This window comes from Plasmodium vinckei, assembly GCF_900681995.1.
Source record: "Plasmodium vinckei vinckei genome assembly, chromosome: PVVCY_07".
Classification (NCBI taxonomy): domain Eukaryota; phylum Apicomplexa; class Aconoidasida; order Haemosporida; family Plasmodiidae; genus Plasmodium; species Plasmodium vinckei.
The window spans coordinates 711,671-725,120 of record NC_051299.1 but is presented as its reverse complement, the minus strand read 5'-3'; the positions used below and the strand labels follow the sequence as shown (position 1 = coordinate 725,120).

Genomic DNA, 13,450 nt, shown 5'->3' with positions numbered 1-13,450 from the left:
AGTTACATTATTAAACTTTTCTATCAAAAAAATTTACATAGACACATATAACCTGTACTAGCCCTTAGCAAAATTATAAATGACACTTATTACTACCTTTGCAACAATTAAAGCATATTATATATACAATATGATGATTAAAATAAATAAACAACATTGTCCTATAAAAATTAATTATTTTTTTGAAGTATAAACATATAAATTTGTCTTTAAATATACATACATTCTCCATTTAATAATAAACCTTAATAAATAGAGAGCTCAACCTATATATACTTAAAAAAATATAACTATAAACTTTTTTTTTGGAATAGTACTAATAATTATCGTTTTTTATTTATATATAAAGCTAATATACTTTCTTATTTTTTTAATTACAATAATAAGAATTTATTGTTGTAAAGAAATATTTCTTTGTTTATTTCTTTGCTTGTTTATATATATACATACATTCATTCAATTTATTGTTTATAAATGCTTTATTTGACACTTAATGTAATTCTCCACTACAAAAAAAAATATACAGTATATATATATATATAAGTAATAAACAAAAACTTAACAATATGCATACTTATAAGCAAATATGTACATAATATATATGCATTAAACATTACGGAGTAACTACTTGTAACAAAATGTTTTTTTTCACTTATACGTTTGTTCATACTATTATTGTGTGCACATATTTTTTTTGTCGGGGAATATAATAATTCATGTTATTTCTTTAAATCTCCAGTACAAATTTAATTATTTATTTCAAAGCTTTATATGTATAAAACATAAATATAACTGTACATACACATGTTACAATGTGCTTACATCCCACATACAGAATATATGATGGTGATGTATGTGTCAAATGGCACTGATATTCACATTTATATAACTTCTTAACAAATTTGGTCATATAAAATATGGCAAATATATATTTACCATATTATTATTGTTATATTAATTCCTTTTCTTCTAATCTTCTCTTTTGATATTTTCCTCTTCATCCTTTTTATCTTTATCTTCTTTTTTATCCTTATCATCTTTTTTGTCCTTATCTTCTTTATCATCTTTTTTGTCCTTATCTTCTTTATCATCTTTTTTGTCCTTATCTTCTTTATCATCTTTTTTATCCTTATCTTCTTTTTCTTCCTTTTTATCCTTATCTTCTTTTTCTTCCTTTTTATCCTTATCTTCTTTTTCATCTTTTTTGTCCTTATCATCTTTTTTATCTTTCTCTTCTTTTTTGTCTTTATCTTCTTTTTCTTCCTTTTTATCCTTATCTTCTTTTTCATCTTTTTTGTCCTTTTCATCCTTTTCTTCACCTTTTTTCTCGTCTTTTTTCTCCTTATCTTCTGCTTTCTCCGTTTTCAACTCACATTTGTCGTCAAGTAATTTGAGGTTAATTTGACCAGCCTCATCAAATTTTTGCTTAAATAATTTTGCAGCTTCTGCTGTATTAAATTTTAAAGCAAATTGTTCGATTTTAGGTTCTTCTGCAAAATCTTTAACAGTCCATGCATATATTTTTTCACTTCCTGCATTTGGCACAAGTTTACAATATGATTCATTAGGGTATATATAATGGTTAGCAACAACTTTCAATGTTTTTTCTTGCCTTAACAAAAATCTTATTGTTCCATTTTTCTTATGTAATAATAATTTAGATTCTCCTAATCCTCTTTCTTTCCATTCACCCTCTACCCATCTATACAATTTAGATCGGCCTGACCAAAATAAACTTTCATCTTCTTCTCCTGTTTTTATTTCTACCTCTTTCAATTCAATCTGAGGGAAAAAAAAAGTAATGGAAAAAACAATGCCGACAATGTTACGTAAGTATACAAAAATATGCATGTTGCAATTTGGAATAAATCTTTGATTACAACATCATTTATATTATTTAAATGTACTATATATAGCATGTTTTGTGTGTATATACACATACTTTTACTATATGTGTACATATCCTTAAAACATGTATGTATATTACACAAAATCGAATGTAAAAAACGCCCATACAAATATATACATAAGTATATACATAAATAATAAGTTACAAATTATTCTACATATATTTATTCATTTAATTTATTAATATTTCATATATATATATATATATCAAAGGTATATAAGCATATTCTCATTTTACCTTGGGAGTATTCCAGTTTCCTGTAGTTACTTCCTCTTCTGGGTTATAATCATTTTTTTCATCTTCCATTTTAAAAAAAAATGTTTAAATAATATATATTTAAATATATAATGAATATATTTTATTTTTTTTAAAGAAATATAATTTTATTGATAGTATGCAGCAAAATGTGCTTTGTACACAACTTTTAAAAATTATTTTTTTTCGTTTTTTGTGTTTTTTTCCTTCTATGGAAATATATAATATATAATATTTATTTTTAAGTATTATCTTATTTATTTTTTTAAACAAATATCTTTAAAATGTAATAAAATAAAAAAAAATTAAAACTACAAAAGTATAGAAACGAAAAGAAAATTTGTATTTATTTAGTACACAAAATGCTATGTTTATTTTTTAATATATATAATTTTATTTTGCTTTTTTTTTAATGATTCCCCGTTTTTTCATATCCTTTTATATTTATAATATAATAGCTTGTTTTAACGGATTACCACAATTATTCAACCTCCTACTGTATATTATATTATGTATATATTAATATACTATGTGATATATATAAATAAATACTACATACGCATTATTATTTAACTAATTTATAACTATACATATACAAGTTCCCTTTTTAATTTATATACCTAAAAAGGCTTATTCAATGTTGGAATTATATAACACCGCCCACAATATGCGTCACATATATTTCATAGCATATGTACATACGCAAACTTATATAGGCAATTTTTTGGGGGGAATCATAATATTATTCAAATATATTTTAGTATGAACATCCCTCTCTCTACCCTCTATAATAATGTAAATTTTTTTTTATTATAATTTAAAAAACCTAACAATTAAAAAAATCAAATTATACCCAAAACAATTATAGTAAAAACAGTAATTAATAATTTTCCCCAATTTTTTTTATCTTATAAATAATATTTATTTTTTTACATTAACCAAAAAAAGATATATAATATATTATTGTATGGAAACTATATTTTGTGTAGACTTCCTATAAGCTTCAACCAAATTTTTGTAGATATGTGTTACTGCCAAATAATAGGTTAAAAAAATTTATAAAAAAATATATAAAAAAATTATTTTCTCCAATTTTTTAAATTTAATATTATTCCAAATTTAAGAAAAATTATACATTTACAATATGTGTGTATTTTTATTTTTTTTTATATTCTTAGTAATAATGTTATACATTTTCATTGTTTCTTATATCTCAGCAACATATGTACATAAATATATATATATATATATATATATATATGTATAAATTGTGCATAAAGACGTATATACTATTTAAACTGAAAAAGGAAACACTATTATATATTTTTTTATGTTCTATTTGTTTTTTATTTAATTTTTTAACCGTATTTACATCGACTATATTATATACGTATAAACATATTAATACATATTTAGAGAGTTGTATCATAAAACATATTTTAAAAAAATTATTATATAACATGTATATTTACACAATTTAAAGGGACATGTACAAATTACAACCATGCAACATATTGCTAATTTATTTTTCTTTCATCACATTAAAAAAAAAATTCACATATTTTATCTTAATCTGTTAATTATTAAGTTTATATAATTTTCACTTTTTTTGTTACTCCATAAATATTTTTTTTCCCTTTTCAAATTTAATGTGATTTAAAAAATTTATAACACATTATTCTGCTTAGTAATACAGTATCTTTTTGTTATTCTTTTTTTTTTTTCTCCATTCATAAAAAATTGAAAAAATAAAAATTAATAGGAACTGTATCAACAATACAGCTTGTAAAATTTATGGGGAAAATTTAACAATGAATAGCGAGCATAATAAAAATTATAATAACCATAATGAAAGATCTAGCTTGGTACCAAAGGAATATAATAACAATTTCCGTATAAACCCCAATTCAATGGTAGACAACAATAGTAGTAATATTTATTTTGCAAATCAAAATATTAAACAAACTGATAATGGTGAAAGTATTTTTGGATCAGGCATAAGAAATATACAAAATGATCATTTAAAAACATTTAATATAAATGATATAAAAAAAGAACCAAGTAATAATAATCGAAATAAAAACATGTCTACTAATTTACTCAATTTTTCGGATGATATAACAAACAATATAAATGAAAATAAAAATGATACTCTAATTAATAATTTTAATAGTCCCATAACAATTTTAGACGCGCAAAATAATTCAAATTTTTACCAAACTGAGGGTTTTGAAAAAAAATATAATACCATATCTGAAAAAACAAATAATACACAAACAAATATAACAGGAGAAATGAATATAATAAATTTAAATAACCAAATAAATGAAAATAATTTTGATGAAAATAGTGAAAACACATCTTTTGGTTTTTTCCCTTTATTTAAAAAGTTAAATAATATAAGAACTAAATTACTAAATTTTTATGATATAGATAATGATATAATTATATATCGATGTATGTGTGCATTATTCCCTTATTGTGATGTCGATAAAAAATCTTATTATATGAATAATTTTAATGATATTGAACAAGGTGACATTGGTCCCAAAATACAAAACAATACAACCACACACAATGCTTCAGACATAAACAATTTTACATCAAACAATTCAGACAATGAAAACTATGATGAAAATGAAAATATCAGAACTGTAGAATCTATTAATGATGATGCTTTTGATTATTATGATAACAAATTGAATATTATAAAAAATCCAGACATATATGGATTTATATGGTTAAATATATTTATTTCTTTTATATATTTTTTTATTTTCAATTTAAGTAATACTATATTTAATACCACAGTAAATATAAATGAAGATTATATAAATAGTTATATTTATCAAAATAAACTAAATGTTCTATATAATACATTATTTTCTATTTACTTGTTTAATATACTACTCCCTATTTCTATACTACTAGCTAATTATTTTATTACAAAAAAAAAATTCGCTATTAAATTATCATCCTTAATTTCTTTAGTTAGTTATAATAATATTATTTTACTACCTTTAATTCTTATTTATAAATTTACAATTATAGACACAACTATTTCTATTATACATTTTCTATGTTCATTTGCACGTCTACTACTTTTTATTTCTTATATTGTTACATCATTAATGTATATATATAAATTTACTATAAAAATATATCGTAATAATTTTTCAAATGAAATTATTTATTTTAATTATTTCATTTATACTATCTCCTATATCTCTTTATATTTTATGCTTAAATCTTACGTATTTAATTATTTATAATCTCTATGCAAAAATATTTATGTTTCCGTATATACATATCCAATATTAATAATATTTTTTTATTCCCCTTCCCTAGATTTAGTCTATCTACTTATTTACATCCATACTGTTTACCAACTATATTTACACTATTTTTTTTGTTAATAACTTATTTGATTTTTTTAACTCCTTAATAGTTCAATAATTTCTAATTTATAAATTGCACTAAAATATGTGCATATATTAACTATAGTCTTTTTTACACAATTGGAAAAATTGAAAATGTGTGTAAAAAAAAGAATAGACATTAAAATTGAATAATAAACAAAATCAAACTAAACAAAGATGAAATAAACAATAAAAAAAATCCAAAAATTAAAAGCATGTGAAAAAAGCCAGCCAATTTAAATATACAAAACATCCATACAAGTAAACAAAAAAAATTAATACACATATATATATATATGTAGATTATTATTAAATTTTATATATCATCATCAAAAAGACCAACTGTTTCATCATATTCTTTGAAAATATCATAATTTCTATAATACTTCCAATTTTTATAAAATTTTATTAGTAAAAATATAAATGCACTAGTCATAAAAAAAATAAACAAAATGAATATAAAATATAATAAATTATTTTTTTCAAAACAAAATATCTCTATTGAAAATATAGGTATATATATACATGATTTATTATCTGATTCTGAAAAGGGTTTACTAAAAATAGATGATGTGCTTTCCTTCGATTCTTCATTTTTTCTAGACCGATAATTCTTGATAGCCTTATCTATATCATAAAACCTGGAAAAAAAAGAATCGTGAAATATGTGTATGCATATGTAAGCAGTGAGCAAACGTAAAACAACATTAATTAGGGTAATTTCAATATTACATGTCTTGGTTTGCATCATGAGAAAGAGAACTATCCTTTTCTTCTACTTTTACAGAGTCCTCTTTTTTATATTCCAATAAAATTGATTTATTTGTACTTTCACTATGAATTTGTTTAAGCTGTTCTTGACTACTAACTTCTTTATTACTCATTTCGATAGCTACTTCATTTTGTTTTATATCATTATTTAAAAAAGTAAAAAGATATTTATTCTTTTTATTATCATTTTCATTTATTATATAAACATTATCTTTTAAATCAAATTTTAAAACCATATTATTTTTAAAATTATTCATATCTTCTGGTAATAAATAATTTTTATGAATTTCTATTTTTCCAGATTTTATTATTTCACCAACTCTTAAATATGCTACCTTTTTCATGCCATCTTCCATAAAGGCGTGTTTCTCTTTACTTCCTTCGGACCAAAAAATAAGATCAATCTAGTTAAGGAAAAAGATAAAAAAAAATAAGAAATATATATATACATGAACATATGAGCATATCGAAGTGGGATTTACAAACTAGCCAAATATGTTATTATTTAATTTTCGTGGAATTACATTAAAAGGGTAAGCTTTGTTTATATGCACTGAATTGTGGGGATACACATCCAGTAACACTGATGTGTCATTTTTATTTTCAGCAAACTCAAATATTTCAAATGAAAAATAAAAGGGAAAACTCATATTCTTATTTATATGAATATAGTTATCAGTTAAATTGTAAAAAATTATTTGAAATGTATACTCTCCTTCTTCTAAAAATAAACTAATATTTTCAAAAATATTTATATTTCCATCATCCATATTTCCTCGAATTTTATTACTATTTGAGACCTTCTTATTATTTCTCATAATTTTAACATCAAAGTTAACTCTCGAAAAGTCATAGCCAATGTTCAACTTAATGTAGCTACCCTAAAAAAAAAATGAAACATTAAAAATGGTAAGAAAATTGATTATATAGCAAAACATAAGTTTATCATAGTATGAAAATAATCACATACTCCTATAATTCACTGCCGTTCTTACCTTCTTAATATGCAAAGGGAAAGAAAATAATTCCTCCATGATAATATTTTTTAAATATATCACTGAAGTTTCTACACGTGTGCAAAGATGAGTAGAATTTTCTTGCTTCTCAAAAATTATACCACTATATAAATTTGTTTTACCAGATATTGTATTAAAAATATTTTTAAAATAACCTCCAATATATTCATCGCTATATTTTTGATTCACAATCATTTTATAATATCTTAAAGGAACTAAACTTAAAATTAATTCAACATGATTTTCATTATTTTCTATATTATTATAATTTTTAATAACCAACTTAAAATTTTTACTAACCTCATACACATTTAATATATATTCATTATCTTCATTTGCATATAATATATTTGAGTCTGATGTTTTTTTTTCAGTTATTTTATTTTTTAATTTTTTCTCTTTAATTATCTTTTCAGGGGCATAACTATTATTCACATTATTTTCCAACACCTCAATATTAAATACATTTCGAACATTTAAAGTGTAATCTAAATAATTATTAGAGGGTTTATAAAGAAATGAAGATTCACCATTCTTCTCACTACTTTCACCCTTTCCCAAGTTGCTATTTTCACTTAGCTCATAGATTGGTGCCAAATATACCTTCAAAATGTAAGGAGTATTATCCATTAATGTAAAAAATATTTCTTGATTATTTTTTATAATATATTTATCATAACAAAAAAAATTATTATAATCATATTTATGTGTAATCATATTTTCATTTACTACAATTCCATTTTCATTTAAATTTTTAAGATTAACTTTGTTGAATATATTTTTATAAACATTTCGGCTATACAATTTATTCATATTATATGTCTCACTTTTTAATGGTACCATCTTTTTATTTTCTTTATCTAACAAATCAATATTCTTTAATTTATTTTCATTTGAAATATTATTTATAAATACTATAACATCAAATATTGACCCATGAATTTTGTTTACTTCATTTTTTCCATCATTCTTCATTTTGAAAGAAATCTCTATTTTATATTCCCCCTGTTCAACATTTGCATATACATAATTTTTATTTTCACTAGACACTTTAAAATATGAACCTTTTGATAATATATTTATTTCAAATGGATATATAAAATAATAATAATGTGGTTTTATTTCTACATACAATTGACATTCTTTCTCTACATTTATATTTAAAATAATATGAGACTCTTCCTTTTCATTTTCTTCAATATTACCTGAATTGTTAATAATTTTATTATTAAATATTTCATTTCCAAAACATATATGTACCCTTTCATATATTACTATATTCTTAGATTGGTTAGAAAATGTTATTTCATTTTTTTTACTTCCATAATAAATTGTATACATATTTTTATCAAACACATTTTGTATAAAAAATTTTTCGAAATCTTTCAAATTTTTGTCTTCATAAAATATTTCTTTTTTCTCATTACATTTTAATTCTTTACTAAAATAAAATTTTGATTCCTTTTCTTCAATATAATTATTAATTTCATATTTATTATTTTTCTTTGAAGTGTCAACTACACCACTAATATTTGGACCTTCAACCCACATCATACTCATAACCATATTTATATATGACAAACTTTCAGAATATTTAAATATATATAAACCTTTTTCAAAATATCTTGATATATATATATTATCAGTTTTAGAATACGAACCTACTTCTTCACAACATGACTCTATATCTTTATTTATTTCATCGTATGGTAATATTTCACTTTTTTCGAATTTTCCCATATCTTTATATTTATAAATGCTTAGCGTAATACCTTCTTTACCATCTTTATAAATGTACATATTTAAAAAAACATCCTTTTCCGCCACAAAAAATGTTATATTATTATTACTAGTAATAAATTTGTATTCTATTCTCTGATTGTTGATAGATATTCCATTTTTCTCATGAAATGGAGTCACTTCTCCGCCATTTTTATCACTACCACTCCTCAACTTTTCATTTTCAACCTTTCCAACTTCTCTAACTTCTCTTATTTCTCCCACTTTTGCCACTTCCGAATCAGTATACCTCTTCAATAGTATGTTGTTCAAAAGAAGAGGCAAATTCATAGTACCATATTGATATGCCTCGTTCTCAGCTTTATTATATCCCTCTAATTCGCGTGTGTAAATAATATTTAAATAAGCATATGGGCAATATTTTTCATTTATATTTTCATGTACATTATCATATAAATATATATATAATTTTACATATTTTATATCTTTATTTAAAATGTTAAGGGTTGTTATAACTTTGTTTTTGTATATATTACTTTCGTGAACTAACATATTTTCTCCTTCTTCTTGTAAAGATAATTTATAAGGTAAAAAATTTTTATGAAATACTAACTCAGCTTTTAATATAAATCCTGAACTATTCATATTACCCATCTCAGGTAAAATTATTTTTTTTTCAATTTTTTTATTTCCTTCTTTTGGAAAAAGAAAAAGTAAATATCTCTTAAAAAAATAATAAGACAAATCATTTTCAAATATAAAACCATTTTTATCATTAAAATATCCAATTTCTTTATTACTATTTTTATTATTATTATTTTTTTTTATTTTTTTTTCAACACTATTTAAGTCATATATAGAATTTGATCCTTCTGTTATTTCACTAAAATTATCTTCAATATGAAATACACATTTATCTAATAAATTTATTTGATATATATATATTTGTAAGTAAAAAAAATTACTCATCTCTCTATCATTTTGTACATTAAATTTAAACACAATTTCATATTCACCCTTAGTAAAGGATTCAATATATGCTTGTTGATATTCTTCAAATAATTTAACTTTTTTTATTTCACCACCAACATGTTTTCTTTCATATAGTTCTATATATACATAATTTTCCATAAAACAATTTATTTTTATTATAGATTCTTTTTCAATAAAAATTACAAGTACATGTTCTTTAGTATCTGGTATATAACAAAATTGGCTAAAATTATATGTATCATATCCTATTATTAAATATGGAATATGACTAACCTTCCCAATATAACTTTTATTCCCTTCATGCATATTAAATAATGATACTTCTCCAATAAATTCTTTTTTATTTTCACTTTGTATAAAATCTATATCAACAAAAAAAAATCCACATATCTTTTTACCACTATAATGTAAGCTTGGTGTTAATACATATATACTTATTTTGTTATTGATCTTATTTTGAATTTCATATTCCATTACTTCCCTTGAATTTTTATATACATAATAATGTGTTTCATCTTTTATTGTCTCTAAAATTATAATAAATATATCAGAAAATATTGAATTATTTATAGTAACTATTATGTTATCTACCTTTTCATATATCTCATTCTCATATAATATTATAAAATCAAAATCATTAAAAATTGGATTATTTAATTCCCACATTTTTTCATAAATGTTTTTATATGACACTACACTACTCTCATTTTTTTTATCCGAACTTTCTGTTCGAAGATTATAATAAAACATATCTGTTATTGAATTCATTTTACTACCACATGAATGCATATTTTCATATACACCTAATGGCTGAATTATTAAATTAATATTATTTGTCTCAAAACTTTTATTATATCCTTCAAAATTTATTTTTAAATCATATTCCCCTTTCGGAATAATACATCTTATATATATTATAATTTTCTTTGAAAGATTTTTTATACTATGTCTACTAAAATTAGTTTTATCATATTTTAAAATTATTTTCTCACCCTTAGTTAAGTAACTAAATAAATTATAATCCTTCATTTTATCTAAATAATAAGTATTACATACAGTTTCACTAGAATCCTTTTTCAATAAATTTACAAAAACATTTTCTGATTTTGTTTCTAACATAAAATTAAAAAAAGATTCTTCTTCAATTATTATACTTACTTTTTCTTCTTCTTTAAATAAATTATTAGGATCAAAATTTAAAATAAAATTGTCATTTATTTCAATAGTATTTCCATAAATTATATAATTATTATCTACCTCATATTTATTACATTCCTTTTTATTCCCCTCTACACATTCTTTATTTAAGCCAATTGCTGGTAGTATACTATTTTTATTATTATCTTTTGTTTGAATTATTTTGTCAAAAAAAAATGTATTTTGAATATTTTCATGATTAAAATGGGTTCGTAAATAATCTAAAATTGTAAACTTATCAAAATTATTAACTATATTATATTCAAAATTAAAATTTATTACACTACTTTGATTCAGAACTTTTTTTGTAGCCCCTTGGTTCCTACCAACATCCTTATCATTTTCCTCCCCATTTTCAGCATATCGTATTTGAAAATTGTAAATATATTTATTGCTTAGTAAGGCATTTAAAAATATTACTCCATTTTTTCCTTCTTCACTTTTTACACACATATCATCACAATTCATGTCACTGTTTGCATGTTTTATTATATATTCCATATTCATATTATGTAAATAATTTTTATTTAATTTTATTTTCTTTAATTGCATAGAAAAATTATTCCATTTATTTTTTTCTTGGGATAAAAGTGAAAAAAATTTTATATTATTCTCTTGATTAAATTCGAGAATAATTATAACATTATATACGATTATATATTTTTTACCATTCTCATCAATATTAAAATCTTTATTATTTTTTAAAGAGAAATTAAAATATCCATTTGGTGCATAACGATAATTTTCTTTAACTACTATATAACCATTATCATGCTCTATTTTTTTATCTTTTTTTATTTTTTCTTCATTATAAACACTTCCAACTAAGTTTTTCTTTTCTACATTTTTCAAAACAATTGGTCCTATCCCTAGATCTAATCTTATATCAACACATTCACTAATTGTTTCTATTTTATTTGAATGTATAATAAAATAAAAAATGCGTTTTTTTTCATTTTCATATTTATTATTCTTATCATTTTGTACATAAAATAAATATTTTATTAAATTGTCTTCCTCATTCTCATCAAATAATAATACACCTTTATTATCGACATATTCATATAATTCAACTTTATCAACATGTTTACTATACAATTTTAAATTTACATAAAAATCACGATTTATATATTCAAAATATATATATGTTATATCTAATTTTATTGAATAATTATTTGATATATTTATTTCATTAGATATATTATAATACTCTGGGGTATTTAAATAAAAAGGTACTAACTTTTTACATCCCTCATATTTTATTTCATCTTTTGTTATTTCACTAAGATTCCTTTCATTATCTTTTTCATAAGACCTCTTAAAATTATTTAAAAGAACTACCAAGAATGTTATAAAAAGGAAAAGCCACACTTCCCCTTTTCTCTTATTCATTTTTATTCCTTATTTAATCTTGCCATTCAATTATACAAATTCGATTTTTATCTTTACCTTCTTTTTTTTGTTGTATTTTAACGTATTTTATTTATTTTCAATTTGTATTGTGCTAAAATCTTCTTATCTCTCTTGGTCATGCCAAAGTAACACTTTCAAGTCCTCACCCTCATCAAGGAATCTTAATTTTTCTCTATAATGCATAATTTATATTTATTATTTTGTTTTATTCCGTTATATATGTGTAAAAATATACACAAACCTCTTCGTTGTTCCATTTATTTGGGCTTTTATATAAATCATTCTATAAATTTATTATATATGCATTTATATATATCATATAATATCTATATACTTTTTATCATTTCTTATTTATCTTTATACTTCATAACTTATTATAAATATTTCAAAAAAATATATATTTTTTTTTCCATTTTGCAATAATATTTTATATAAAAGTTTAAAATTAAAATATTTGAAATGTATAAGTGAAAAAATCATAGGGAAAAAAAAATTATATTTTTATTTTTACAAATTAGTGCACATTTTTTTTTGTTATTTTGTATTAACATAATTTTTTACACAAATATAATCAAGTAAAACATTTTTTTATAAGTTTAAAACTAAGAGATAACATAAAAATTTCTAATATTTTATAAATCATTTTTTTTGTACAGTATTTCTTATTATTCCTATATTTGAATATACGATAATAATACTGAAATATTTTATTTTTCATATTGTCCATAAAAGCTTAT

At 21.2% G+C, this 13,450-nt stretch overlaps 3 protein-coding genes across 3 annotated transcripts; 1 reads left to right on the top strand and 2 right to left on the bottom strand.

Annotated features, from left to right (window-relative positions):
• Positions 1-969: 969 nt before the first annotated feature.
• PVVCY_0702140 (ran-specific GTPase-activating protein 1, putative) lies at positions 970-2,215 on the bottom strand (the record flags this gene model as incomplete). Its single annotated transcript, XM_037634198.1, has 2 exons — positions 970-1,782; positions 2,147-2,215. 2 exons carry the CDS (start codon positions 2,213-2,215, stop codon positions 970-972), a joined length of 882 nt encoding a protein of 293 aa, XP_037490338.1.
• A 1,760-nt stretch (positions 2,216-3,975) lies between these two features.
• Positions 3,976-5,436, top strand: PVVCY_0702130 (conserved Plasmodium protein, unknown function; the record flags this gene model as incomplete). Its single annotated transcript, XM_037634197.1, has 1 exon — positions 3,976-5,436. One exon carries the CDS (start codon positions 3,976-3,978, stop codon positions 5,434-5,436), a length of 1,461 nt encoding a protein of 486 aa, XP_037490337.1.
• A 463-nt stretch (positions 5,437-5,899) lies between these two features.
• On the bottom strand, positions 5,900-12,692 carry PVVCY_0702120 (conserved Plasmodium protein, unknown function; the record flags this gene model as incomplete). The annotated part of the gene is made up of 4 exons (XM_008627838.1): positions 5,900-6,224; positions 6,316-6,758; positions 6,879-7,235; positions 7,350-12,692. 4 exons carry the CDS (start codon positions 12,690-12,692, stop codon positions 5,900-5,902), a joined length of 6,468 nt encoding a protein of 2,155 aa, XP_008626060.1.
• Positions 12,693-13,450: the final 758 nt, after the last annotated feature.